The sequence below is a fragment of the Engystomops pustulosus genome, chromosome 3, assembly GCF_040894005.1.
Source record: "Engystomops pustulosus chromosome 3, aEngPut4.maternal, whole genome shotgun sequence".
Classification (NCBI taxonomy): domain Eukaryota; kingdom Metazoa; phylum Chordata; class Amphibia; order Anura; family Leptodactylidae; genus Engystomops; species Engystomops pustulosus.
This window is the reverse complement of record NC_092413.1, coordinates 232296534-232322730: the sequence shown is the minus strand read 5'-3', so window position 1 is coordinate 232322730 and position 26197 is coordinate 232296534. Positions and strand designations below refer to the sequence as shown.

The 26197-nt window shown below is 49.0% G+C and overlaps 1 protein-coding gene across 1 annotated transcript in view; it reads right to left on the bottom strand.

The window, feature by feature from the left end:
- Nucleotides 1-26197, bottom strand: part of GAREM2 (GRB2 associated regulator of MAPK1 subtype 2) — a 64975-nt gene that overhangs the window by 28231 nt on the left and 10547 nt on the right. Inside the window, exon 2 of the mRNA XM_072143991.1 lies at nt 19324-19464. Coding sequence (XP_072000092.1) covers nt 19324-19464 — 141 coding nt within the window. The remainder of the gene's footprint in view (nt 1-19323; nt 19465-26197) is intronic.

Genomic DNA, 26197 nt, shown 5'->3' with positions numbered 1-26197 from the left:
CCCATGTAGGAGATGACCAGAGGGATACGTCTTTCTGAGGCCGGGGTCCCATGTAGGAGATGACCAGAGGGATGCGTCCTCCTGAGGCTGGGGTCCCATGTAGGAGATGACCAGAGGGATGCGTCTTTCTGAGGCCGGGGTCCCATGTAGGAGATGACCAGAGGGATACGTCTTTCTGAGGCTGGGGTCCCATGTAGGAGATGACAAGAGGGATACGTCTTTCTGAGGCTGGGGTCCCATGTAGGAGATGACCAGAGGGATGCGTCTTTCTGAGGCTGGGGTCCCATGTAGGAGATGACCAGAGGGATACGTCTTTCTGAGGCTGGGGTCCCATGTAGGAGATGACCAGAGGGATGCGTCTTTCTGAGGCTGGAGTCCCATGTAGGAGATGACCAGAGGGATACGTCTTTCTGAGGCTGGGGTCCCATGTAGGAGATGACCAGAGGGATGCGTCTTTCTGAGGCTGGGGTCTCATGTAGGAGATGACCAGAGGGAAACGTCTTTCTGAGGCTGGGGTCCCATGTAGGAGATGACCAGAGGGATGCGTCTTTCTGAGGCTGGGGTCCCATGTAGGAGATGACCAGAGGGATGCGTCTTTCTGAGGCTGGGGTCCCATGTAGGAGATGACCAGAGGGATGCGTCTTTCTGAGGCTGGGGTCCCATGTAGGAGATGACCAGAGGGATACGTCTTCCTGAGGCTGGGGTCCCATGTAGGAGATGACCAGAGGGATGCGTCTTTCTGAGGCTGGGGTCCCATGTAGGAGATGACCAGAGGGATGCGTCTTTCTGAGGCTGGGGTCCCATGTAGGAGATGACCAGAGGGATGCGTCTTTCTGAGGCTGGGGTCCCATGTAGGAGATGACCAGAGGGATACGTCTTTCTGAGGCTGGGATCCCATGTAGGAGATGACCAGAGGGATACGTCTTTCTGAGGCTGGGGTCCCATGTAGGAGATGACCAGAGGGATGCGTCCTCCTGAGGCTGGGGTCCCATGTAGGAGATGACCAGAGGGATGCGTCTTTCTGAGGCTGGGGTCCCATGTAGGAGATGACCAGAGGGATACGTCCTCCTGAGGCTGGGGTCCCATGTAGGAGATGACCAGAGGGATACGTCTTTCTGAGGCTGGGGTCCCATGTAGGAGATGACCAGAGGGATACGTCTTTCTGAGGCTGGGGTCCCATGTAGGAGATGACCAGAGGGATGCGTCTTTCTGAGGCTGGGGTCCCATGTAGGAGATGTCCAGAGGGATACGTCTTTCTGAGGCTGGGGTCCCATGTAGGAGATGACCAGAGGGATACGTCTTTCTGAGGCTGGGGTCCCATGTAGGAGATGTCCAGAGGGATACGTCTTTCTGAGGCTGGGGTCCCATGTAGGAGATGATGAGGATCATAAGTCATGGAACACAAGAGAAGATATTGTCCTCTATTCATCGGGGGCTGTGAGCCAATCAGACCAGCGTTACAATACTTCTATGTTATTATTCTAACGCGTCTATCACAATGTGCTGCTGCCTACATAAGTCATTACTATAAAAAGGTTCCTGAAGTCTCCAACTTACAAGAGAATGCAAAACCCTGCACTAAGCAGAGGCAAATCTCCAGCTGGTGACACTTGATGTCCTTAGCAAGTATTCTGGATATCAGAAATATCAGTGGCGTTACTATCGCTGTACCAACCGTAGCAGTGATGCTAATGGCCAGCCCAGGACCCACGACCGAATCATAAATTATGCGTGTCGTGTACCTAGGTGGGCCTGGCCCTATTGACCATAGCTGCTGCAGGCGCAATGCTGAGAGGGCTGCCCGTCCCTAAGCCTGCGGCTCCCGGCTCCACCTGTGTGACCAGGCAGCGGCCGTCCTATCTTCTTCCTGCATGAAGACATGTGACGTCACATGACACATCCTGGCCGGCGCTGAGTGGAGGTCCAGGGCGCCTACTCACAAAGGATAGATCTTCTGGCTGCACTAAAAGCCTAAGGCCAGAAGAATCCTCAAAAGCAGCCGATCATGTTCATGCTTGATGGCCACGACATCGTCCAGGAGGACTGCAGGACTCCAAGCAATGTCCTTCAAGGACTGTGTCCTGCAGTCCTATGTAACACCACAGATAACACAGTGATATTTCTGAGTACAGATCATGTAGTAGATGTGTCCTGCAGTCCTATGTAACACCACAGATAACACAGTGATATCTCTGAGTACAGATCATGTAGTAGATGTGTCCTGCAGTCCTATGTAACACCACACATAACACAGTGATATCTACTACATGATCTGTACTCAGAGGTATCACTGTGTTATCTGTGGTGTTACATAGGACTGCAGGTCACATCTACTACATGATCTGTACTCAGAGAGATATCACTGTGTTATCTGTAGTGTTACATAGGACTGCAGGACACATCTACTACATGATCTGTACTCAGAGAGATATCACTGTGTTATCTGTGGTGTTACATAGGACTGCAGGACACATCTACTACATGATCTGTACTCAGAGATATCACTGTGTTATCTGTGGTGTTACATAGGACTGCAGGACACATCTACTACATGATCTGTACTCAGAGATATCACTGTGTTATCTGTGGTGTTACATAGGACTGCAGGTCACATCTACTACATGATCTGTACTCAGAGATATCACTGTGTTATCTGTGGTGTTACATAGGACTGCAGGACACATCTACTACATGATCTGTACTCAGAGATATCACTGTGTTATCTGTGGTGTTACATAGGACTGCAGGACACATCTACTACATGATCTGTACTCAGAGATATCACTGTGTTATCTGTGGTGTTACATAGGACTGCAGGTCACATCTACTACATGATCTGTACTCAGAGAGATATCACTGTGTTATCTGTGGTGTTACATAGGACTGCAGGACACATCTACTACATGATCTGTACTCAGAGATATCACTGTGTTATCTGTGGTGTTACATAGGACTGCAGGTCACATCTACTACATGATCTGTACTCAGAGAGATATCACTGTGTTATCTGTGGTGTTACATAGGACTGCAGGACACATCTACTACATGATCTGTACTCAGAGATATCACTGTGTTATCTGTGGTGTTACATAGGACTGCAGGACACATCTACTACATGATCTGTACTCAGAGATATCACTGTGTTATCTGTGGTGTTACATAGGACTGCAGGATACATCTACTACATGATCTGTACTCAGAGATATCACTGTGTTATCTGTGGTGTTACATAGGACTGCAGGTCACATCTACTACATGATCTGTACTCAGAGATATCACTGTGTTATCTGTGGTGTTACATAGGACTGCAGGACACATCTACTACATGATCTGTACTCAGAGATATCACTGTGTTATCTGTGGTGTTACATAGGACTGCAGGACACATCTACTACATGATCTGTACTCAGAGATATCACTGTGTTATCTGTGGTGTTACATAGGACTGCAGGACACATCTACTACATGATCTGTACTCAGAGATATCACTGTGTTATCTGTGGTGTTACATAGGACTGCAGGACACATCTACTACATGATCTGTACTCAGAGATATCACTGTGTTATCTGTGGTGTTACATAGGACTGCAGGACACATCTACTACATGATCTGTACTCAGAGATATCACTGTGTTATCTGTGGTGTTACATAGGACTGCAGGACACATCTACTACATGATCTGTACTCAGAGATATCACTGTGTTATCTGTGGTGTTACATAGGACTGCAGGTCACATCTACTACATGATCTGTACTCAGAGATATCACTGTGTTATAGGGGGCAGTATTATAGTAGTAATCGTAACAAAAGAAAAAAGTCGGAAACAGCTCACCCACAGACGACAGTGAAGATCTAATGTGAACGTCTTCCAAAACCGGGTGCACGGTAACCCCTTGAGCGCTGGTCTGGTATTCCAGGGCAAGTCAGGCTTGAAATTGAGGAACAGGAGAGAGGGCAGGGAAACCAGCACAATGGAATTCCACAACTTCAGTTAAAATTTCATCCAAAAATGTATTCTTTGTTTAAAAAACACGTATATCCAAAGGGGAATACATAGGACCTATGACTAAGGACTGATATGTAGAAGTCCAAAACCCGTTACCGCTTCTGTCTTTTGTCTTATTATTTTTGTCTTTTTTTTTTTTTTGTATCTATGTATTCCCCTGGATATACGTGTTTTTTAAACAAAGAATACATTTTTGGATGAAATTTTAACTGAAGTTGTGCAATTCCATTGTGCTGGTTTCCCTGCCCTCTCTCCTGTTCCTCAATTATAGTAGTTCTTGTACATAGGGGCAGTATTATAGTAGTTATATTCCTGTACATAGGGGGCAGTATTATAGTAGTAATATTCTTGTACATAGGGGGAAGTATTATAGTAGTTATATCCCTGTACATAGGGGGCAGTATTATAGTAGTTATATTCTTGTACATAGGGGGCAGTATTATAGTAGTTATATTCCTGTACATAGGGGGCAGTATTATAGTAGTTATATTCCTGTACATAGGGGGCAGTATTATAGTAGTTATATTCCTGTACATAGGGGGCAGTATTATAGTAGTTATATTCTTGTACATAGGGGGCAGTATTATAGTAGTTATATTCTTGTACATAGGTGGCAGTATTATAGCAGTAATATTCTTGTACATAGGTGGCAGTATTATAGTAGTTATATTCTTGTACATAGGGGGCAGTATTATAGTAGTTATATTCCTGTACATAGGGGACAGTATTATAGTAGTTATATTCCTGTACATAGGGGGCAGTATTATAGTAGTTATATTCCTGTACATAGGGGGCAGTATTATAGTAGTTATATTCCTGTACATAGGGGGCAGTATTATAGTAGTTATATTCCTGTACATAGGGGGCAGTATTATAGTAGTTATATTCCTGTACATAGGGGGCAGTATTATAGTAGTTATATTCCTGTACATAGGGGGCAGTATTATAGTAGTTATATTCCTGTACATAGGGGGCAGTATTATAGTAGTTATATTCCTGTACATAGGGGGCAGTATTATAGTAGTTATATTCCTGTACATAGGGGGCAGTATTATAGTAGTTATATTCCTGTACATAGGGGGCAGTATTATAGTAGTTATATTCCTGTACATAGGGGGCAGTATTATAGTAGTTATATTCTTGTACATAGGGGGCAGTATTATAGTAGTTATATTCTTGTACATAGGGGGCAGTATTATAGTAGTTATATTCTTGTACATAGGGGGCAGTATTATGGTAGTTATATTCCTGTACATAGGGGGCAGCATTATAGTAGTTATATTCCTGTACATAGGGGGCAGTATTATAGTAGTTATATTCCTGTACATAGGGGGCAGTATTATAGTAGTTATATTCCTGTACATAGGGGGCAGTATTATAGTAGTTATATTCCTGTACATAGGGGGCAGTATTATAGTAGTTATATTCTTGTACATAGGGAGCAGTATTATAGTAGTTATATTCTTGTACATAGGGGGCAGTATTATAGTTATATTCTTGTACATAGGGGCAGTATTATAGTAGTTATATCCCTGTACATAGGGGGCAGTATAATAGTAGTTATATTCTTGTACATAGGGGCAGTATTATAGTAGTTATATTCCTGTACATAGGGGGCAGTATTATAGTAGTAATATTCTTGTACATGGGGGACAGTATTATATTAGTTATATTCTTGTACATAGGGGGCAGTATTATAGTAGTTATATTCCTGTACATAGGGGGCAGTATTATAGTAGTTATATTCCTGTACATAGGGGGCAGTATTATAGTAGTTATATTCCTGTACATAGGGGGCAGTATTATAGTAGTTATATTCCTGTACATAGGGGGCAGTATTATAGTAGTTATATTCCTGTACATAGGGGGCAGTATTATAGTAGTTATATTCCTGTACATAGGGGGCAGTATTATAGTAGTTATATTCCTGTACATAGGGGGCAGTATTATAGTAGTTATATTCCTGTACATAGGGGGCAGTATTATAGTAGTTATATTCTTGTACATAGGGGGCAGTATTATAGTAGTTATATTCTTGTACATAGGGGGCAGTATTATAGTAGTTATATTCTTGTACATAGGGGGCAGTATTATAGTAGTTATATTCTTGTACATAGGGGGCAGTATTATAGTAGTTATATCCCTGTACATAGGGGGCAGTATTATAGTAGTTATATTCTTGTACATAGGTGGAAGTATTATAGTAGTTATATTCTTGTACATAGGGGGCAGTATTATAGTAGTTATATTCTTGTACATAGGGGGCAGTATTAAAGTAGTTATATTCTTGTACATCGGGGGCAGTATTATAGTAGTTATATTCCTGTACATAGGGGGCAGTATTATAGTAGTTATATTCCTGTACATAGGGGGCAGTATTATAGTAGTTATATTCCTGAACATAGGGGGCAGTATTATAGTAGTTATATTCCTGAACATAGGGGGCAGTATTATAGTAGTTATATTCTTGTACATAGGGGGCAGTATTATAGTAGTTATATTCTTGTACATAGGGGGCAGTATTATAGTAGGTATATTCCTGTACATAGGGGGCAGTATTATAGTAGTTATATTCTTGTACATAGGGGGCAGTATTATAGTAGTTATATTCTTGTACATAGGGGGCAGTATTATGGTAGTTATATTCCTGTACATAGGGGGCAGCATTATGGTAGTTATATTCCTGTACATAGGGGGCAGTATTATAGTAGTTATATTCCTGTACATAGGGGGCAGTATTATAGTAGTTATATTCCTGTACATAGGGGGCAGTATTATAGTAGTTATATTCCTGTACATAGGGGCAGTATTATAGTAGTTATATTCTTGTACATAGGGGGCAGTATTATAGTAGTTATATTCTTGTACATAGGGGGCTGTATTATAGTAGTTATATTCCTGTACATAGGGGGCAGTAATATAGTAGTTATATTCTTGTACATAGGGGGCAGTATTATAGTAGTTATATTCTTGTACATAGGGGGCAGTATTATAGTAGTTATATTCTTGTACATAGGGGGCAGTATTATAGTAGTTATATTCTTGTACATAGGGGGCAGTATTATAGTAGTTATATTCTTGTACATAGGGGGCAGTATTATAGTAGTTATATTCTTGTACATAGGGGGCAGTATTATAGTAGTTATATTCCTGTACATAGGGGGCAGTATTATAGTAGTTATATTCCTGTACATAGGGGGCAGTATTATAGTAGTTATATTCCTGTACATAGGGGGCAGTATTATAGTAGTTATATTCTTGTACATAGGGGGCAGTATTATAGTAGTTATATTCTTGTACATAGGGGGCAGTATTATAGTAGTTATATTCTTGTACATAGGGGGCAGTATTATAGTAGTTATATTCCTGTACATAGGGGGCAGTATTATAGTAGTTATATTCCTGTACATAGGGGCAGTATTATAGTAGTTATATTCCTGTACATAGGGGGCAGTATTATAGTAGTTATATTCTTGTACATAGGGGGCAGTATTATAGTAGTTATATTCTTGTACATAGGGGGCAGTATTATAGTAGTTATATTCCTGTACATAGGGGCAGTATTATAGTAGTTATATTCCTGTACATAGGGGGCAGTATTATAGTAGTTATATTCTTGTACATAGGGGGCAGTATTATAGTAGTTATATTCTTGTACATAGGGGGCAGTATTATAGTAGTTATATTCTTGTACATAGGGGGCAGTATTATAGTAGTTATATTCTTGTACATAGGGGGCAGTATTATAGTAGTTATATTCTTGTACATAGGGGGCAGTATTATAGTAGTTATATCCCTGTACATAGGGGGCAGTATTATAGTAGTTATATTCTTGTACATAGGGGGCAGTATTGTACAGGCTTTATATTGGCTGCTATGTCATGTTATGTATGTAGTATATTGATTGGTGCACAGCTGTGTTTCTGGTGCTGTGTATTATCCCCCCGTGTCCTGTAGGTCGGGGTCTCTCCTTGGATACGTTGTTTCTCTCTCTAGTAGATGTTTGCGGCTCTTTGTATCTGGTGTGTGCTCAGCGGTGCTGGGTTTTCTCTCGGATGATATAAAAGATGAGATTTGTCTGGAGGCCCCGGTCCTGGCTTCTGGGGCGTTGTTACCATGACAATGCGCTGTGGCCCCCACCTCCATGGTATCTGAGGTGGGGGATTGCACCCGGGGGCCCCATAGCTCTGTATTCACTGTTTAGTAATCAGGGTCCCTCCAACACTTGTAGAGGCTTCGCACTTGTCACATCTGAAGGTTTGTTACATAGTATACATAGTGACAGATAACTTTGTTGCAATGTGTCAGTGCAGATATTGTAGACCCCCCTTTCTGTAAGGTGCAGACCCCTCCATTTCCAGGTCTATAACGTAACGTGGAGCCGCTGTGGTTCTGGGGTCATTCTGGGAAGACGATCTCTTTACACCCAGTGATGACCCCTCCACCCCCCGGGGTCCAGCGCTGCCGCAGATATTGATCAGTCCTGGTTTATTCATTGATCTTCCCTGAGACCCCATGTGGTGGGGGATGGGCACCAAGAGACTATTAATGAGCACTTCACCTTTAAGACCCTGATCATCCAGCAATCAATGAGTTTCCATTGGAATCTCCAGCAGTGTCCTCACACTGCTGAGCTCTGGGCTCTCTGCATTGAGCTGCTTTACATCTCCTCCTCTATAACAGCTGTAGGTGGCTTCTGGTTGAATACTACAGCAGGGTCGCACCAGCTGACAGATCCCTTTAACAGAACGAATGTTGTGGATACAATAATGCAGCAAATTGTAACAATGTATCTGTGTGTTATGTATCTGATCCAGGGAGTGTGTGGTCTCCATGTGCTGGGACTCAGCTGCTGCAGCACCTCCCCCTCTACATCACTTATTCATCAGCTCTTCATTCACTATTCATGACTTGGATGAGTTAAGCCCCTCAGATCCGACTGCGAACAGATGGGCCCAGGAACGTGGGGCCCCGGGCAACTAACAAAGTAATCCCCCTCCTCCCCACACACCTTCCCTCATGTTACTCTCCCTGGTAACGGTCATGTTCTGAAGGGGTTAAACTTACATTCACCGGAGGTCTAGGGGTCAATGGTAACTATATCTGGAATTCTCAGTAGGAGAATCAATTTCTCATCATTTTCCAGATCTCTGCTTGCTGTCAGTGACAGGAACCTTTTAGTTTACCCCTTGGAGTAGTAAACAGTATAGTTATGTGTCCAGAATACACCTTTAAAAAATCCTCTGCTGTGAAGGTTGACTCTGCGGGCAGCAGTCCCAGTGATGCCCCACGGCGGGCGCTGCAGTCACAGGGATGCCCCACGGCGGGCAGCAGTCCCAGGGACGCCCACAGTAGCATATAAAAAATAAATAAAACATACTCTCCTTTGTCTCTCTTGCTGCCTTCTTCACTCCAATGACGGAGCTGCAATGTATTTGATGCGTCCGCCTGCATCAGGTCACCTCTGGCCACAGACCTCTGCAGCCTTCGATATGGCGCAGGTGGACATCACATAATGCTGCAGCTACAATCACACAGATTGTCACAGGAGAGCAGCGGAGAGCTCCCAATCTCCCCTGCCACACGTGAAAGGTGGGAGCCGGCGCTCTGCCCTGCAGGGTCTTACCAACCAAACTAAGACTATCAAATAACTTAGTCGACCCCTGTGAAAGGGCCGTTTGACCCCTAGAAGGGTCCTGACCCACAGGCTGAGAACCACTGGCATAGAATAATGCAGCGATGTGGCTAAGATCATGGCTTGTACCTAGAACCATATGGGCCCCTCAGGACCCCCATCATATAAGAGCGGCAGCGCTATGAGCCTCGCTACTAATGGGTTCATATTGACACAATGGGGCTCATTTACTTAGGGCTCCGCGGCTGCACTTTCATCGGGTTTCCCTACTTTTTCAGTTTTGGGATTTTGGTGCACGTGATCGGATTTCGGCACAATCGTGCCAGCTTTCACGCGACAGAAATCGGGGGGCGTGGCCGTTGGAAGGCCCGACTGATTTTAAAAAATCGTTTAAAAAACGAATTGTGTCGCAAAATCAATCACTCACATGCACCAGGAATAGGTTGGTGAGCTCTGGCGGACCTCGGCGCAGCAGCGACACCTGGCGGACATTGGGCGCACAACCGAATCCCCAGAAGACCCGAATCCTCGTCGGAGAACGCACCGCTGGATCGCAACAGGACCAGGTAAGTAAATGACCCCCATTTTGTAATAGTTCTGTATGTTTTAAACATGGTCAATCATACAGCAGTGTTCATTATTCAGAAAAAAGCTTCATTTTAATCCCACCCCTGCTTTCCTGGCCACACCCCTGAGGATAACAGTATGTTGCACAATGCTATTATCCAAAATAGGATCATGGTCTATTCATCCCGAGGCCATGCTGAGAGGACTCCTAACACAGAAATCTATTGTATTGCCATTCTAGCATTGTGATCCCAACTTATACAATATTGCTCACCCACCCCTGCTTACTCTGGCCACACCCTGGAGGTGCATAGTACATAGTACAAAGTGGTTCTTGTATGTACATATTCACAATTCCATAGGTTGTGGTAGCACATGATAAAAGTCTACTCAGGCCAAAAATTTGTTTCTTGTATATATAAAAATGTTTTTCCCCCATAGGCTCTTGCATTTTATGGGGTATGTTTCATCAAAACCCCACCCATGCTTAATCTGGCCACGCCTCTGAGGATCAAAGTGATTTATCTCAGCTGTATTTACAATATTAGTGGTTGTGATAGTGGAGCAAAAGGATATATTCTTAATCGGACCCTCTGTACATTGAGTGAGAAGCCAGGGGGACATCGTAAGACATGGAGGTTATGTCCCAGCTCCCCCTGGTTTGGAGTCGATGGCACCCACACATACATTCTCATTCATTATAACCTGATCATCAGTTTGTGGTTTTCTACTTTCAGCTCAGTAATGAATACCGGGTGGTGGTGCCAGGACGCTGTGCGCAGAGATGAGATTAATTGCCGGGATTTCTGAGCATGTGGCGCTTTGTGCTGACTGTATCGGGGACACCAGGATCCAGTGCCAGCTGGTTCTGAATCCAGGCCAGGATAGACCTGCAGGGGGCGCCATGTTATCTAGAATAGGCTGGTTAGAAATCTCGGCCCTGATATATGGGGGACCCATGCCCTCAGTATGACAGCAGAATTGGTAGATGGGTGCTTGTAGGTTTTGCTTTGTAGTCTACGGGGTTCATTTACTAAGGGCTCTATGGCCGCACTTTCGTCGAGTTTCCCGACTTTTTCCGCCCGGATTTTGGCACATGCGATCGGATTGTGGCGCACTGACGCCGGCTTTCACGCAACAGAAATGGGGGGGGGGGGCGTGGCCGTCGGAAAATCCGTCGGAATTTAAAAAACGAAGTGTGTTGCAAAATCAATCACTCACATGCACCGGGAAGAAGCAGGTGAACTCCGGCGGACCTCAGCACAGCAGTGACACCTGGTGGACATCGGACGCACCACCTTAGTGAAACGCCGGAAGACCAGAATCCTCGTCGGAGAACGTGCCGCTGGATCGGGACAGGACCGGGTAAGTAAATCTGCCCCTATGAATTTTGCCACAGACAACAACGTTACCTGAAAGAGTAAAGGTCCTGACACCGAGAAACCCCACACTACAGAGAACGGGAGACGGGACCGTGCAGGACCCACCTAACGCTAGACAGATGGGGGCGACAAATCTCTCCCCGCTCCTTATATCAGCGACAGACTATTGCCCCTCATTCCAAAAATATAGACCCATCCATGTGTATGCGGCTGCCTGGCGAGGGGGGCTCACAAATGTGGGAGAAGCTGACCCCACTTTGTTATCCTGGACATCCCCAGGTATGAACATGGGGTCCCTGTTCATGGTGCCCACAATGCAGAATCTGGGGCCCCTCATCTCTATGGGGTTCATAGCAGATTCAGGACGTAAATCTCGTAAAATAAAGTCCTCACTTTGATCAGCGGTGGTCCGGAGCGCTGAATATAAAGGGTTTAACATAAAGGTGGGGGTCAGGGGGTCTCCTGACCCGAACCCTGCATAAAGAGAAAGGTGCAGGGGCAGCCATCGCCCTCATACCCATTATTATCCTCTCTGTACCCCAAGTCTGAGATGTCGGAGCCCCTCACTAATCAGGTAGGTGCTAGGACCCCATCCTTTATGTTGTGTGAGTGCACTGATACAATGTATCTCAGTCCTCCTGGGACTGGATCAGTTTCTTCCTGTGACCCCCGGCCTCCCCTCCCCCCTGGTTCTACCTGTACCAGCACTTATCCCGGCCCTCCCCTGGGGACCGCCTGTAATAATCCCGCTATCATCTGTCTTCCTTCCGGAGTAAATATTGGATTTTACTGAGCTCACATCCTCTGCAACTGTCTGCACAGCGGCTTCCCGGAAAGAGAGGGGTCGGCACAGGGATATGGGATCCCAGGGGCCAGGACAAGGACCCCACTACTCCTCATGTAGAGCCCCACATCAAGGCTGCAAGAAGCGACTTCTCACTTCCCGGGAGTTTGTTACAATTGTTTCCAGTCTAGACAATCCCCTAGAAGCTCCTCGTCCTGGACACTGCTACATTGTAGCAAACAAAGGGAGAGGATTGAGCAGTGAATTGGGCAAATTTATCAACCCGTCCACCGGAGTTCACATAGAGTGCATTGTCCGTGTATAATGCGCTGAGCCGCGATTCAGTAAGATCGTGCGCCCAATATCCTGCGTGTGTCGCTTCCCCGCTCAGGTCCCCGGAGTTCACCTTCTTGTTAGTGGTGCATGTTAGAGCTAGGACTTGCAACACAATTTGAAAGTTAAATCCCGCGCACAGTCCGAATCAGTCGGATCATCCGACGGCCCGCCCCCTAAATTTTTCGCATTGAAATCAGTGCAGCTGCGCCAAAAAACGATCACGTGCGACAGAATCCCAGTGCAGACTCCTGTTAAACAGCTGTGTAAACCCTGCAAAAGGTGAACAGCCCGACAAAAGTGCACAGCGCAACCCTTAGTAAATGAGCCCCAATATGTGCCAGTTACAGAAAATACACAGCGAGCTGCTATGTCCTGTGTGTCCTGACACTTTTCTATCATAGCCAGCAGTGGTCAGGGGTCAGCATGGGCGCTCTGACCCCTCTGTGACTACACCCCCCATACACATTGAGCTGCTATGTCCTGTGTGTCCTGACACTTTTCTATCATAGCCAGCAGTTGTCAGGGGTCAGCATGGGCGCTCTGACCCCTCTGTGACTACACCCCCATACACAGCGAGCTGCCATGTCCTGTGTCCTGACACCTTTCTATCATAGCCAGCAGTGGTCAGGGGTCAGCATGGGCGCTCTCACCTCTCTGTGACTACACCCCCCATACACAGCGAGCTGCCATGTCCTGTGTGTCCTGACACCTTTCTATCATAGCCAGCAGTGGTCAGGGGTCAGCATGGGTGCTCTGACCCCTCTGTGACTACACCCCCATACACAGCGAGCTGCCATGTCCTGTGTGTCCTGACACCTTTCTATCATAGCCAGCAGTGGTCAGGGGTCAGCATGGGCGCTCTGACCCCTCTGTGACTACACCCCCCATACACAGCGCACTGCCATGTCCTGTGTCCTGACACCTTTCTATCATAGCCAGCAGTGGTCAGGGGTCAGCATGGGTGCTCTGACCCCTCTGTGACTACACCTCCCATACACAGCGAGCTGCCATGTCCTGTGTGTCCTGACACCTTTCTATCATAGCCAGCAGTGGTCAGGGGTCAGCATGGGTGCTCTGACCCCTCTGTGACTACACCCCCCATACACAGGGAGCTGCCATGTCCTGTGTGTCCTGACACCTTTCTATCATAGCCAGCAGTGGTCAGGGGTCAGCATGGGCGCTCTGACCTCTCTGTGACTACACCTCCCATACACAGCGAGCTGCCATGTCCTGTGTCCTGACACCTTTCTATCATAGCCAGCAGTGGTCAGGGGTCAGCATGGGTGCTCTGACCTCTGTGACTACACCCCCATACACAGCGAGCTGCCATGTCCTGTGTCCTGACACCTTTCTATCATAGCCAGCAATGGTCAGGGGTCAGCATGGGTGCTCTGACCCCTCTGTGACTACACCCCCCATACACAGCGAGCTGCCATGTCCTGTGTCCTGACACCTTTCTATCATAGCCAGCAGTGGTCAGGGGTCAGCATGGGCGCTCTGACCTCTCTGTGACTACACCCCCCATACACAGCGAGCTGCCATGTCCTGTGTGTCCTGACACCTTTCTATCATAGCCAGCAGTGGTCAGGGGTCAGCATGGGTGCTCTGACACCTCTGTGACTACACCCCCCATACACAGCGAGCTGCCATGTCCTGTGTGTCCTGACACCTTTCTATCATAGCCAGCAGTGGTCAGGGGTCAGCATGGGCGCTCTGACCCCTCTGTGACTACACCCCCCATACACAGCGAGCTGCCATGTCCTGTGTCCTGACACCTTTCTATCATAGCCAGCAGTGGTCAGGGGTCAGCATGGGCGCTCTGACCCCTCTGTGACTACACCCCCCATACACATTGAGCTGCCATGTCCTGTGTGTCCTGACACCTTTCTATCATAGCCAGCAGTGGTCAGGGGTCAGCATGGGCGCTCTGACCTCTCTGTGACTACACCTCCCATACACAGCGAGCTGCCATGTCCTGTGTCCTGACACCTTTCTATCATAGCCAGCAATGGTCAGGGTCAGCATGGGTGCTCTGACCCCTCTGTGACTACACCCCCCATACACAGCGAGCTGCCATGTCCTGTGTCCTGACACCTTTCTATCATAGCCAGCAGTGGTCAGGGGTCAGCATGGGCGCTCTGACCTCTCTGTGACTACACCCCCCATACACAGCGAGCTGCCATGTCCTGTGTGTCCTGACACTTTTCTATCATAGCCAGCAGTGGTCAGGGGTCAGCATGGGTGCTCTGACCCCTCTGTGACTACACCCCCATACACAGCGAGCTGCCATGTCCTGTGTCCTGACACCTTTCTATCATAGCCAGCAATGGTCAGGGGTCAGCATGGGTGCTCTGACCCCTCTGTGACTACACCCCCCATACACAGCGAGCTGCCATGTCCTGTGTCCTGACACCTTTCTATCATAGCCAGCAGTGGTCAGGGGTCAGCATGGGCGCTCTGACCTCTCTGTGACTACACCCCCCATACACAGCGAGCTGCCATGTCCTGTGTGTCCTGACACCTTTCTATCATAGCCAGCAGTGGTCAGGGGTCAGCATGGGTGCTCTGACACCTCTGTGACTACACCCCCCATACACAGCGAGCTGCCATGTCCTGTGTGTCCTGACACCTTTCTATCATAGCCAGCAGTGGTCAGGGGTCAGCATGGGCGCTCTGACCCCTCTGTGACTACACCCCCCATACACAGCGAGCTGCCATGTCCTGTGTCCTGACACCTTTCTATCATAGCCAGCAGTGGTCAGGGGTCAGCATGGGCGCTCTGACCCCTCTGTGACTACACCCCCCATACACATTGAGCTGCCATGTCCTGTGTGTCCTGACACCTTTCTATCATAGCCAGCAGTGGTCAGGGGTCAGCATGGGCGCTCTGACCTCTCTGTGACTACACCTCCCATACACAGCGAGCTGCCATGTCCTGTGTCCTGACACCTTTCTATCATAGCCAGCAATGGTCAGGGTCAGCATGGGCGCTCTGACCCCTCTGTGACTACACCCCCCATACACAGCGAGCTGCCATGTCCTGTGTCCTGACACCTTTCTATCATAGCCAGCAGTGGTCAGGGGTCAGCATGGGCGCTCTGACCTCTCTGTGACTACACCCCCCATACACAGCGAGCTGCCATGTCCTGTGTGTCCTGACACCTTTCTATCATAGCCAGCAGTGGTCAGGGGTCAGCATGGGCGCTCTGAACCCTCTGTGACTACACCCCCCATACACAGCGAGCTGCCATGTCCTGTGTCCTGACACCTTTCTATCATACCCAGCAGTGGTCAGGGGTCAACATGGGCGCTCTGACCCCTCTGTGACTACACCCCCCATACACAGCGAGCTGCCATGTCCTGTGTGTCCTGACACCTTTCTATCATAGCCAGCAGTGGTCAGGAGTCAGCATGGGCGCTCTGACCCCTCTGTGACTACAGCCCCCATACACAGGGAGCTGCCATGTCCTGTGTCCTGACACCTTTCTATCATAGCCAGCAGTGGTCAGGGGTCAGCATGGAAGCTCTGACCCCTCTGTGACTACACCCTCCATACACAGCGAGCTGCCGTGTCCTATGTGTCCTGACACCTTTCTATCATAGCCAGCAGTGGTCAGGGGTCAGCATGGGCGCTCTGACCCCTCTGTGACTACACTCCCCATACACAGCGAGCTGCCATGTCCTGTGTGCTGACACCTTTCTATCATAGCCAGCAGTGGTCAGGGGTCAGCATGGGTGCTCTGACCACTCTGTGACTACACCCCCCATACACAGCGAGCTGCCATGTCCTGTGTGTCTTGACACCTTTCTATCATAGCCAGCAGTGGTCAGGGGTCAGCATGGGTGCTCTGACCACTCTGTGACTACACCCCCCATACACAGCGAGCTGCCATGTACTGTGTGTCCTGACACCTTTCTATCATAGCCAGCAGTGGTCAGGGGTCAGCATGGGCGCTCTGAACCCTCTGTGACTACACCCTCCATACACAGCGAGCTGCCATGTCCTGTGTGCTGACACCTTTCTATCATAGACAGCAGTGGTCAGGGGTCAGCATGGGCGCTCTGACCCCTCTGTGACTACACCCCCCATACACAGCGAGCTGCCATGTCCTGTGTGTCCTGACACCTTTCTATCATAGCCAGCAGTGGTCAGGGGTCAGCATGGGCGCTCTGACCTCTCTGTGACTACACCCCCATACACAGCGAGCTGCCATGTCCTGTGTGTCCTGACACCTTCCTATCATAGCCAGCAGTGGTCAGGGGTCAGCATGGGCGCTCTGACCTCTCTGTAACTACACCCCCCATACACAGCGAGCTGCCATGTCCTGTGTGTCCTGACACCTTTCTATCATAGCCAGCAGTGGTCAGGGGTCAGCATGGGCGCTCTGACCCCTCTGTGACTACATCCCCCATACACAGCGAGCTGCCATGTCCTGTGTGTCCTGACACCTTTCTATCATAGCCAGCAGTGGTGAGGGGTCAGCATGGGTGCTCTGACCGCTCTGTGACTACACCCCCCATACACAGCGAGCTGCCGTGTCCTGTGTGTCCTGACACCTTTCTATCATAGCCAGCAGTGGTCAGGGGTCAGCATGGGCGCTCTGACCCCTCTGTGACTACACCCCCCATACACAGCGAGCTGCCATGTCCTGTGTGTCCTGACACCTTTCTATCATAGCCAGCAGTGGTCAGGGGTCAGCATGGGCGCTCTGACCTCTCTGTGACTACACCCCCATACACAGCGAGCTGCCATGTCCTGTGTGTCCTGACACCTTTCTATCATAGCCAGCAGTGGTCAGGGGTCAGCATGGGCGCTCTGACCCCTCTGTGATTACACCCCCCATACACAGCGAGCTGCCATGTCCTGTGTGTCCTGACACCTTTCTATCATAGCCAGCAGTGGTCAGGGGTCAGCATGGGCGCTCTGACCCCTCTGTGACTACACCCCCCATACACAGCGAGCTGCCATGTCCTGTGTGTCCTGACACCTTTCTATCATAGCCAGCAGTGGTCAGGGGTCAGCATGGGTGCTCTGACCCCTCTGTGACTACACCCCCCATACACAGCGAGCTGCCATGTCCTGTGTGTCCTGACACCTTTCTATCATAGCCAGCAGTGGTCAGGGGTCAGCATGGGTGCTCTGACCCCTCTGTGACTACACCCCCCATACACAGCGAGCTGCCATGTTCTGTGTCCTGACACCTTTTTATCATAGCCAGCAGTGGTCAGGGGTCAGCATGGGAGCTCTGACCTCTCTGTGACTACACCCCCCATACACAGCGAGCTGCCATGTACTGTGTGTCCTGACACCTTTATATCATAGCCAGCAGTGGTCAGGGGTCGCTATCAGCGCACTGCTGTTTTCATTGGTCTCGGGGTGCAGGCTCGGGATTTTGGGGTGAGAAGGTGAGGTCAGAATCCTGGAGCTGTGTTTCTATGACTGGATCTTTATGAATGGAGATGGGGATGAGGTTAACACGTTCCCCGGTGGCGGTCTCGCTGAGCGCCAGCACATCCCGTCCAGGATACATTTCACATTATTAATTCATGAGGGTGAATCGATGACAGAATGAAATCCTCTAAGATCCCTCATTAAGTCTCCGCTCGCTGCCGATGATCTCACATCCCTAAAATACCAGTGGCGGGCGCAGACAGTAACCCTAACCCACAGGAAGCCAGGAGTCCACAGAACGGATGGCCCTGGCCTTGCATCACCCTGCCTGACGCTTTATGGTTACATCCGAGGCACCAGGAGGCGCTGGAGGAGGAGCCTGAGGGGCACGTGACTATATGACGTGTCTTCCCAACAAGGAGAGGACTCGTCTATTGCTAATAATAGCTGATAAATGCAGCAGATTAGTCACAATTAGGGCAAAAATAACAACAATCATCTTGAGCGTGGGTGGGGCATTCATATATCTCCGCCCCTTCCTAATACTGCCCCTGCTTATTCTCTATTTTCAGTTTCATAAATTGTGACCCCAGAACTTCTGGAATAATCCTCAGAATCCGTCACTGGTTACAGGGATGTGGTCAGGGATGTACTGGGGCCTCTGCTCAGCGACTAAGAAGAATCGGGAACATGACAGAATCGGGAATTATGGTTGCGGCCTCGACAATTCGTCCTGTTCTGTTTCTCCAACATAAAACCGTCTCCCGGGAAGAAGATTAACAGCGGTAATACGATTTTTATTATGTCACAGCAGGAGGGTGTAATTATGGGGGGCGTCCGTGTCGAGTGCCGCACAAAGGGCGTAATTACTGTCACCGGGGCGGCAGCGGCTGTCACTGTGCTGCCTCCCCACCCATGAATCACAGCCGAAGCAGCTGAGCGCAGGGATCGGGGGGTCTGCGGTACAAGGTCAAATGAAGGTCAAGTGTGAAATGGGGTACCAGGAGGATGGGAAACGATGGAAGAGAATGACGGGTGCCATAGTGGGTGCAGGAGACCCCCGACCACCACCCAGATGGCAGATAACGTGAGGACGGACACATTGTCCTCCGTCACTTCTACATATAATGACATTCACCTTTATAGAAGCTGGGTGACCACTCCGGCCCCTCCGCTCCCCAGTAACCAATATATTTAGCGGATAATACGGTCCGGTTACCTGGATACTGCAGCGGTATATCTATCTTGGGGCCGATGACGTAGTGCCCCTCCTCCAGGCTGTGCGCCGTCACCGTGGTCCATTGTCGGCAGGAATGTATTAGGATGACGTCCTGGTCGCTGACCCCCTCCACGTACTCCCCTGCAGGACACAGACACAGAGATCCACATTATCTTTTCACTTTTCATTGTGATAGACTAAGGAGTAACAGCGGGCTCGGCTGAGCGTGCATGTGCAGTCCCGAGGAGGAGGGGGCAAGCTGCTGCGTGGTATACAGCTACATCCAGTACACTGCGCAATGCAGAAGGATTCACTCCATTTAAAACTTACCGGGACAAGTGTGAATAATATAAAACTTGTTTCTCCATATTTTTAGAACCAGCGCCGAGTAACTGTATAACTACAGAGGTTCTGTGAGGCCCTCGGAGGTTTGTTACAGAATATTAGAGAACAAACAGCATCATGGACACCAAGCAGCGCAGCAGACGCCCCAAGGAGACACAACACCATGTGGAAGCATCTGCCGCCTGACATTGGATGTGGTGAAGATCCCAAGCGATTGCCATAAACATTCTGCTCGATGTTACCACCTCCAGACGGACAAGACTCAAGTGCACAGCAGGGTTATGGGCTCTGAGGTTAGGGGCTCTGAACATCTCCGGGAGCACAATCCATCATCCATGACTATGACACAACTTCTGACCAGCCAAGACATGGCCGACCACAGACAGGAAGGTCACCCCTGCCGAGCCGCAGAGACCCACAGCTCAGAAGATGCAGGGACATAAGTACAGGACAATCCTGAAGGAAAACCTGACAATGGGGGGAATCAGATCCATGTGTGTACAATGTCCAGTCACAGCCCAGACCTAAATCACAGGGAGAACCTCCAGCCTCTAGATGTACAAAGAAGAATGGGGAACCTCCAGCCTCTAGATGTACAGAGAAGAATGGGGGAACCTCCAGCCTCTAGATGTACAGAGAAGAATGGGGGGAACCTCCAGCCTCTAGATGTACAGAGGAGAATGGGAGGAACCTCCAGCCTCTAGATGTACAGAGGAGAATGGGAGGAACCTCCAGCCTCTAGATGTACAGAGAAGAATGGAGGAACCTCCAGCCTCTAGATGTACAGAGAAGAATGGGGGAACCTCCAGCCTCTAGATGTACAGAGAAGAATGGGGGAACCTCCAGCCTCTAGATGTACAGAGAAGAATGGGGGAACCTCCAGCCTCTAGATGTACAGAGAAGAATGGGGGAACCTCCAGCCTCTAGATGTACAGAGAAGAATGAGGGAACCTCCAGCCTCTAGATGTACAGAGAAGAATGGAGGAACCTCCAGCCTCTAGATGTACAGAGAAGAATGGGGGAACCTCCAGCCTCTAGATGTACAGAGAAGAATGGGGGGAACCTCCAGCCTCTAGATGTACAGAGAAGAATGGGGGGAACCTCCAGCCTCTAGATGTACAGAGGAGAATGGGAGGAACCTCCAGCCTCTAGATGTACAGAGGAGAATGGGAGGAACCTCCAGCCTCTAGATGTACAGAGGAGAATGGGAGGAACCTCCAGCCTCTAGATGTACAGAGGAGAATGGGAGGAACCTCCAGCCTCTAGATGTACAGAGGAGAATGGGGGAACCTCCAGCCTCTAGATGTACAGAGAAGAATGGGGGAACCTCCAGCCTCTAGATGTACAGAGAAGAATGGGGGGAACCTCCAGCCTCTAGATGTACAGAGAAGAATGGGGGAACCTCCAGCCTCTAGATGTACAAAGAAGAATGGAGGAACCTCCAGCCTCTAGATGTACAGAGAAGAATGGAGGAACCTCCAGCCTCTAGATGTACAAAGAAGAATGGAGGAACCTCCAGCCTCTAGATGTACAGAGAAGAATGGGGGGAACCTCCAGCCTCTAGATGTACAGAGAAGAATGGAGGAACCTCCAGCCTCTAGATGTACAAAGAAGAATGGAGGAACCTCCAGCCTCTAGATGTACAGAGAAGAATGGGGAACCTCCAGCCTCTAGATGTACAGAGAAGAATGGGGAACCTCCAGCCTCTAGATGTACAGAGAAGAATGGAGGAAACTCCAGCCTCTAGATGTACAAAGAAGAATGGGGGGAACCTCCGGCCTCTAGATGTACAAAGAAGAATGGGGGGAACCTCCAGCCTCTAGATGTACAAAGAAGAATGGGAGGAACCTCCAGCCTCTAGATGTACAAAGAAGAATGGGGAACCTCCAGCCTCTAGATGTACAGAGAAGAATGGAGGAAACTCCAGCCTCTAGATGTACAAAGAAGAATGGGGGGAACCTCCGGCCTCTAGATGTACAAAGAAGAATGGGGGGAACCTCCGGCCTCTAGATGTACAAAGAAGAATGGGAGGAACCTCCAGCCTCTAGATGTACAGAGAAGAATGGGGGAACCTCCAGCCTCTAGATGTACAAAGAAGAATGGGGGAACCTCCAGCCTCTAGATGTACAGAGAAGAATGGGGGAACCTCCAGCCTCTAGATGTACAAAGAAGAATGGGGGAACCTCCAGCCTCTAGATGTACAAAGAAGAATGGGGGAACCTCCAGCCTCTAGATGTACAAAGAAGAATGGAGGAACCTCCAGCCTCTAGATCAGTGGTTCTCAACCTTTCTAATGCTGTGACCCCGCAGTACAGTTCCTCATGCTGTGGTGACCCCAAACCATGCAACTCGCAGTAAAAACACAGTAAAATTGCGGGTCCGATGGCTTTAGGCGACCCCCGGTTTTGGTCGTTCGACCCCCGCTGGGGTCCCGACCCACAGGTTGAGAACCACTGCTCTAGATGTACAAAGAAGAATGGGGGAACCTCCAGCCTCTAGATGTACAAAGAAGAATGGGGGAACCTCCAGCCTCTAGATGTACAAAGAAGAATGGGGCAACCTCCAGCCTCTAGATGTACAAGGAAGAATGGGGGAACCTCCAGCCTCTAGATGTACAAAGAAGAATGGAGGAACCTCCAGCCTCTAGATGTACAGAGAAGAATGGGGGAACCTCCAGCCTCTAGATGTACAAAGAAGAATGGGGGAACCTCCAGCCTCTAGATGTACAAAGAAGAATGGAGGAACCTCAAGCCTCTAGATGTACAGAGAAGAATGGGGGAACCTCCAGCCTCTAGATGTACAGAGAAGAATGGGGGAACCTCCAGCCTCTAGATGTGCAAAGAAGAATGGGGGAACCTCCAGCCTCTAGATGTACAGAGAAGAATGGGGGAACCTCCAGCCTCTAGATGTACAGAGAAGAATGGAGGAACCTCCAGCCTCTAGATGTACAGAGAAGAATGGGGGAACCTCCAGCCTCTAGATGTACAGAGAAGAATGGGGGAACCTCCAGCCTCTAGATGTACAGAGAAGAATGGGGGAACCTCCAGCCTCTAGATGTACAAGGAAGAATGGGGGAACCTCCAGCCTCTAGATGTACAAAGAAGAATGGAGGAACCTCCAGCCTCTAGATGTACAGAGAAGAATGGAGGAACCTCCAGCCTCTAGATGTACAGAGAAGAATGGGGGAACCTCCAGCCTCTAGATGTGCAAAGAAGAATGGGGGAACCTCCAGCCTCTAGATGTACAAAGAAGAATGGAGGAACCTCCAGCCTCTAGATGTACAGAGAAGAATGGAGGAACCTCCAGCCTCTAGATGTACAGAGAAGAATGGGGGAACCTCCAGCCTCTAGATGTACAGAGAAGAATGGGGGAACCTCCAGCCTCTAGATGTACAGAGAAGAATGGAGGAACCTCCAGCCTCTAGATGTACAAAGAAGAATGGGGGAACCTCCAGCCTCTAGATGTACAAAGAAGAATGGGGGAACCTCCAGCCTCTAGATGTACAAAGAAGAATGGAGGAACCTCAAGCCTCTAGATGTACAGAGAAGAATGGGGAACCTCCAGCCTCTAGATGTACAAAGAAGAACCTCCAGCCTCTAGATGTACAGAGAAGAATGGAGGAACCTCCAGCCTCTAGATGTACAAAGAAGAACCTCCGGCCTCTAGATGTACAAAGAAGAAACTCCAGCCTCTAGATGTACAAAGAAGAATGGGGGAACCTCCAGCCTCTAGATGTACAAAGAAGAATGGAGGAACCTCCGGCCTCTAGATGTACAGAGAAGAATGGGGGAACCTCCAGCCTCTAGATGTACAAAGAAGAACCTCCAGCCTCTAGATGTACAAAGAAGAATGGGAGGAACCTCCAGCCTCTAGATGTACAAAGAAGAATGGGGGGACCTCCAGCCTCTAGATGTCCAAAGAAGAATGGGGGAACCTCCAGCCTCTAGATGTACAGAGAAGAATGGGGAACCTCCAGCCTCTAGATGTACAGAGAAGAATGGAGGAACCTCCAGCCTCTAGATGTACAGAGAAGAATGGGAGAACCTCCAGCCTCTAGATGTACAGAGAAGAATGGGGAACCTCCAGCCTCTAGATGTACAGAGAAGAATGGGGGAACCTCCAGCCTCTAGATGTACAGAGAAGAATGGAGGAACCTCCAGCCTCTAGATGTACAGAGAAGAATGGGAGAACCTCCAGCCTCTAGATGTACAGAGAAGAATGGGGAACCTCCGGCCTCTAGATGTACAAAGAAGAACCTCCGGCCTCTAGATGTACAGAGAAGAATGGAGGAACCTCCAGCCTCTAGATGTGCAGAGCTGGGAGAGACCCTGACTAGTCTCAGATAAAGGTTGTGCCACAGAATATTTTGATACTTTTGGCCACATTTAGTCCGGGAGCTGCGTTATCCTCCAGAGCTGTCACTCATAGACCTCCCCTTTCCCGTCACATTCAAACATCACAATTCTGGGATGAAAAGTGAAGGTTTGGGGTGACACGAGGGAGACGGTAGTGAGGTGCACACTGCCACCGCTGCTTTGTTACAATGGGGCAGATTTACTTACCCGGTCCATTCGCGATCCAGCGGCGCGTTCTCTGCGGTGGATTCGAGTCCGGCCGGGGTTTATTAAGGTAGTTCCTCCACCGTCCACCATGTGGCGCTGCTGCGCTGAAAAGCATCGGAACGCGCTGAAGTTCACCGGCCTATTCTTAGTGAAGGTGAGTGCAAGCTCCGCGTCGGGTTTTCGTTCGCCCACTCCCCCCGATTTCCGTCGGGTGCATGCCGGCGCCGATGCGCCACAATCCGATGTCATCCGCCAAAATTCCGGGGCAATTCAGGGAAAATCGGCGCAAATAGGAAATATTCGGTTAACACGTCGGGAAAACGGGAATCGGGCCCTTAGTAATTGACCCCCAATGTGTCAGTCTGTGCATTTTGTCTAGGCTGGGTACATTTGTCCCTGTATTTTAGAAGGATGCTTCCTGCAGGAGCTTTCCCAGGAGCAGATTTTAAAAGGTTATACAGATTTGGATGAGTGAGGAGTCTATGTGATAACCCATCCTGCAGAGCATTGCCCATCCTGCAGAGCATTGACCATCCTGCAGAGCATTGCTCATCCTGCAGAGCATCCCCATCCTGCAGAGCATTGCCCATCCTGCAGAGCATTGCCCATCCTGCAGAGCATCCCCATCCTGCAGAGCATTGCCCATCCTGCAGAGCATTGCCCATCCTGCAGAGCATTGCCCATCCTGCAGAGCATCCCCATCCTGCAGAGCATTGCTCATCCTGCAGAGCATCCCCATCCTGCAGAGCATCCCCATCCTGCAGAGCATTGCTCCAGCTTTTAGTTTCCTCTGGACTGGATTGGATTTCTATTGATTTTCTACTTCTAAAAAGTCCAGAAGCTCGAAAAGGTCTCCATGGCAACGCTGCCAGCCTGTGGTACCCGGCGTCACCACCGCGCCAGGCATGGGGGGGGGGGGGGAGGTTGGCCGCAGGGTACAGATACACATACCAGGGCCAAGCAGACTACTACTCCCATCAGAGATGTAACTGTGAGCAGGATTACGATAATTATGTAAATTGGAAAGTTTTCATTCACTGACAGTAAACAAAAAGTTTTGAAAAGAGGTTCTGCAGCATCTGTTGTGTGAATAAACTCTAGCAGCTCCATCAATAAGACCCTCGTTATGAAGGAAGGCTGCTGCAGAACCTCTTCAATTGTTCCCGTTCTCGGGATCTGAGGTTTTGTTACAGTTTCATCCAGTCTAGCTACTTTTAAGCAGCCTAACAGATACAATGTAACAAACCCTCCGCTGCACAGACCTCTCCGCTGTCCTGCTCTCATGGTTATCTAGACTGATGCATTGCAACAAACCCTCAGCTGTGTCCTACATCAGATATTATCCACTGTGGTTGGAATGAAGGGGTTAATCACCGCCCTCCCCCGCACTATCTATTATAGGAAGGATTTACATCCAGATGTCGTTACAGTGTAGTGAACCAGAACATTACACGACTCCTCCGCCTCCGCAGCGCCAGTGCCAGAAATAACCGCTGCTCTATATAAAGTCATAACGGACCAGAACCGGGCAGAAGAAAGTGCTCACACCCGACCCGGTGTCCCCAAATATTCTGCACTTACATTAATATAACAAAAATACAATCTTGTACAACCAGTCACCACCAGGGGGAGCTCCCTGCATACAGAACCCTCCACCCAGTCCACAGCCATCTCATTGTTATGGGAGATGTGTAGGTGACACTGTTATGAGGGGATGTGTAGATGACACTGTTATGGGGGGATGTGTAGGTGACACTGTTATGGGGGATGTGTAGGTGACACTGTTATGGGGGGATGTGTAGGTGACACTGTTATGGGGGGATGTGTAGGTGACACTGTTATGGGGGATGTGTAGGTGACACTGTTATGGGGAATGTGTAGATGACACTGTTATGGGGGGATGTGTAGGTGACACTGTTATGGGGGGATGTGTAGGTGACACTGTTATGGGGGATGTGTAGGTGACA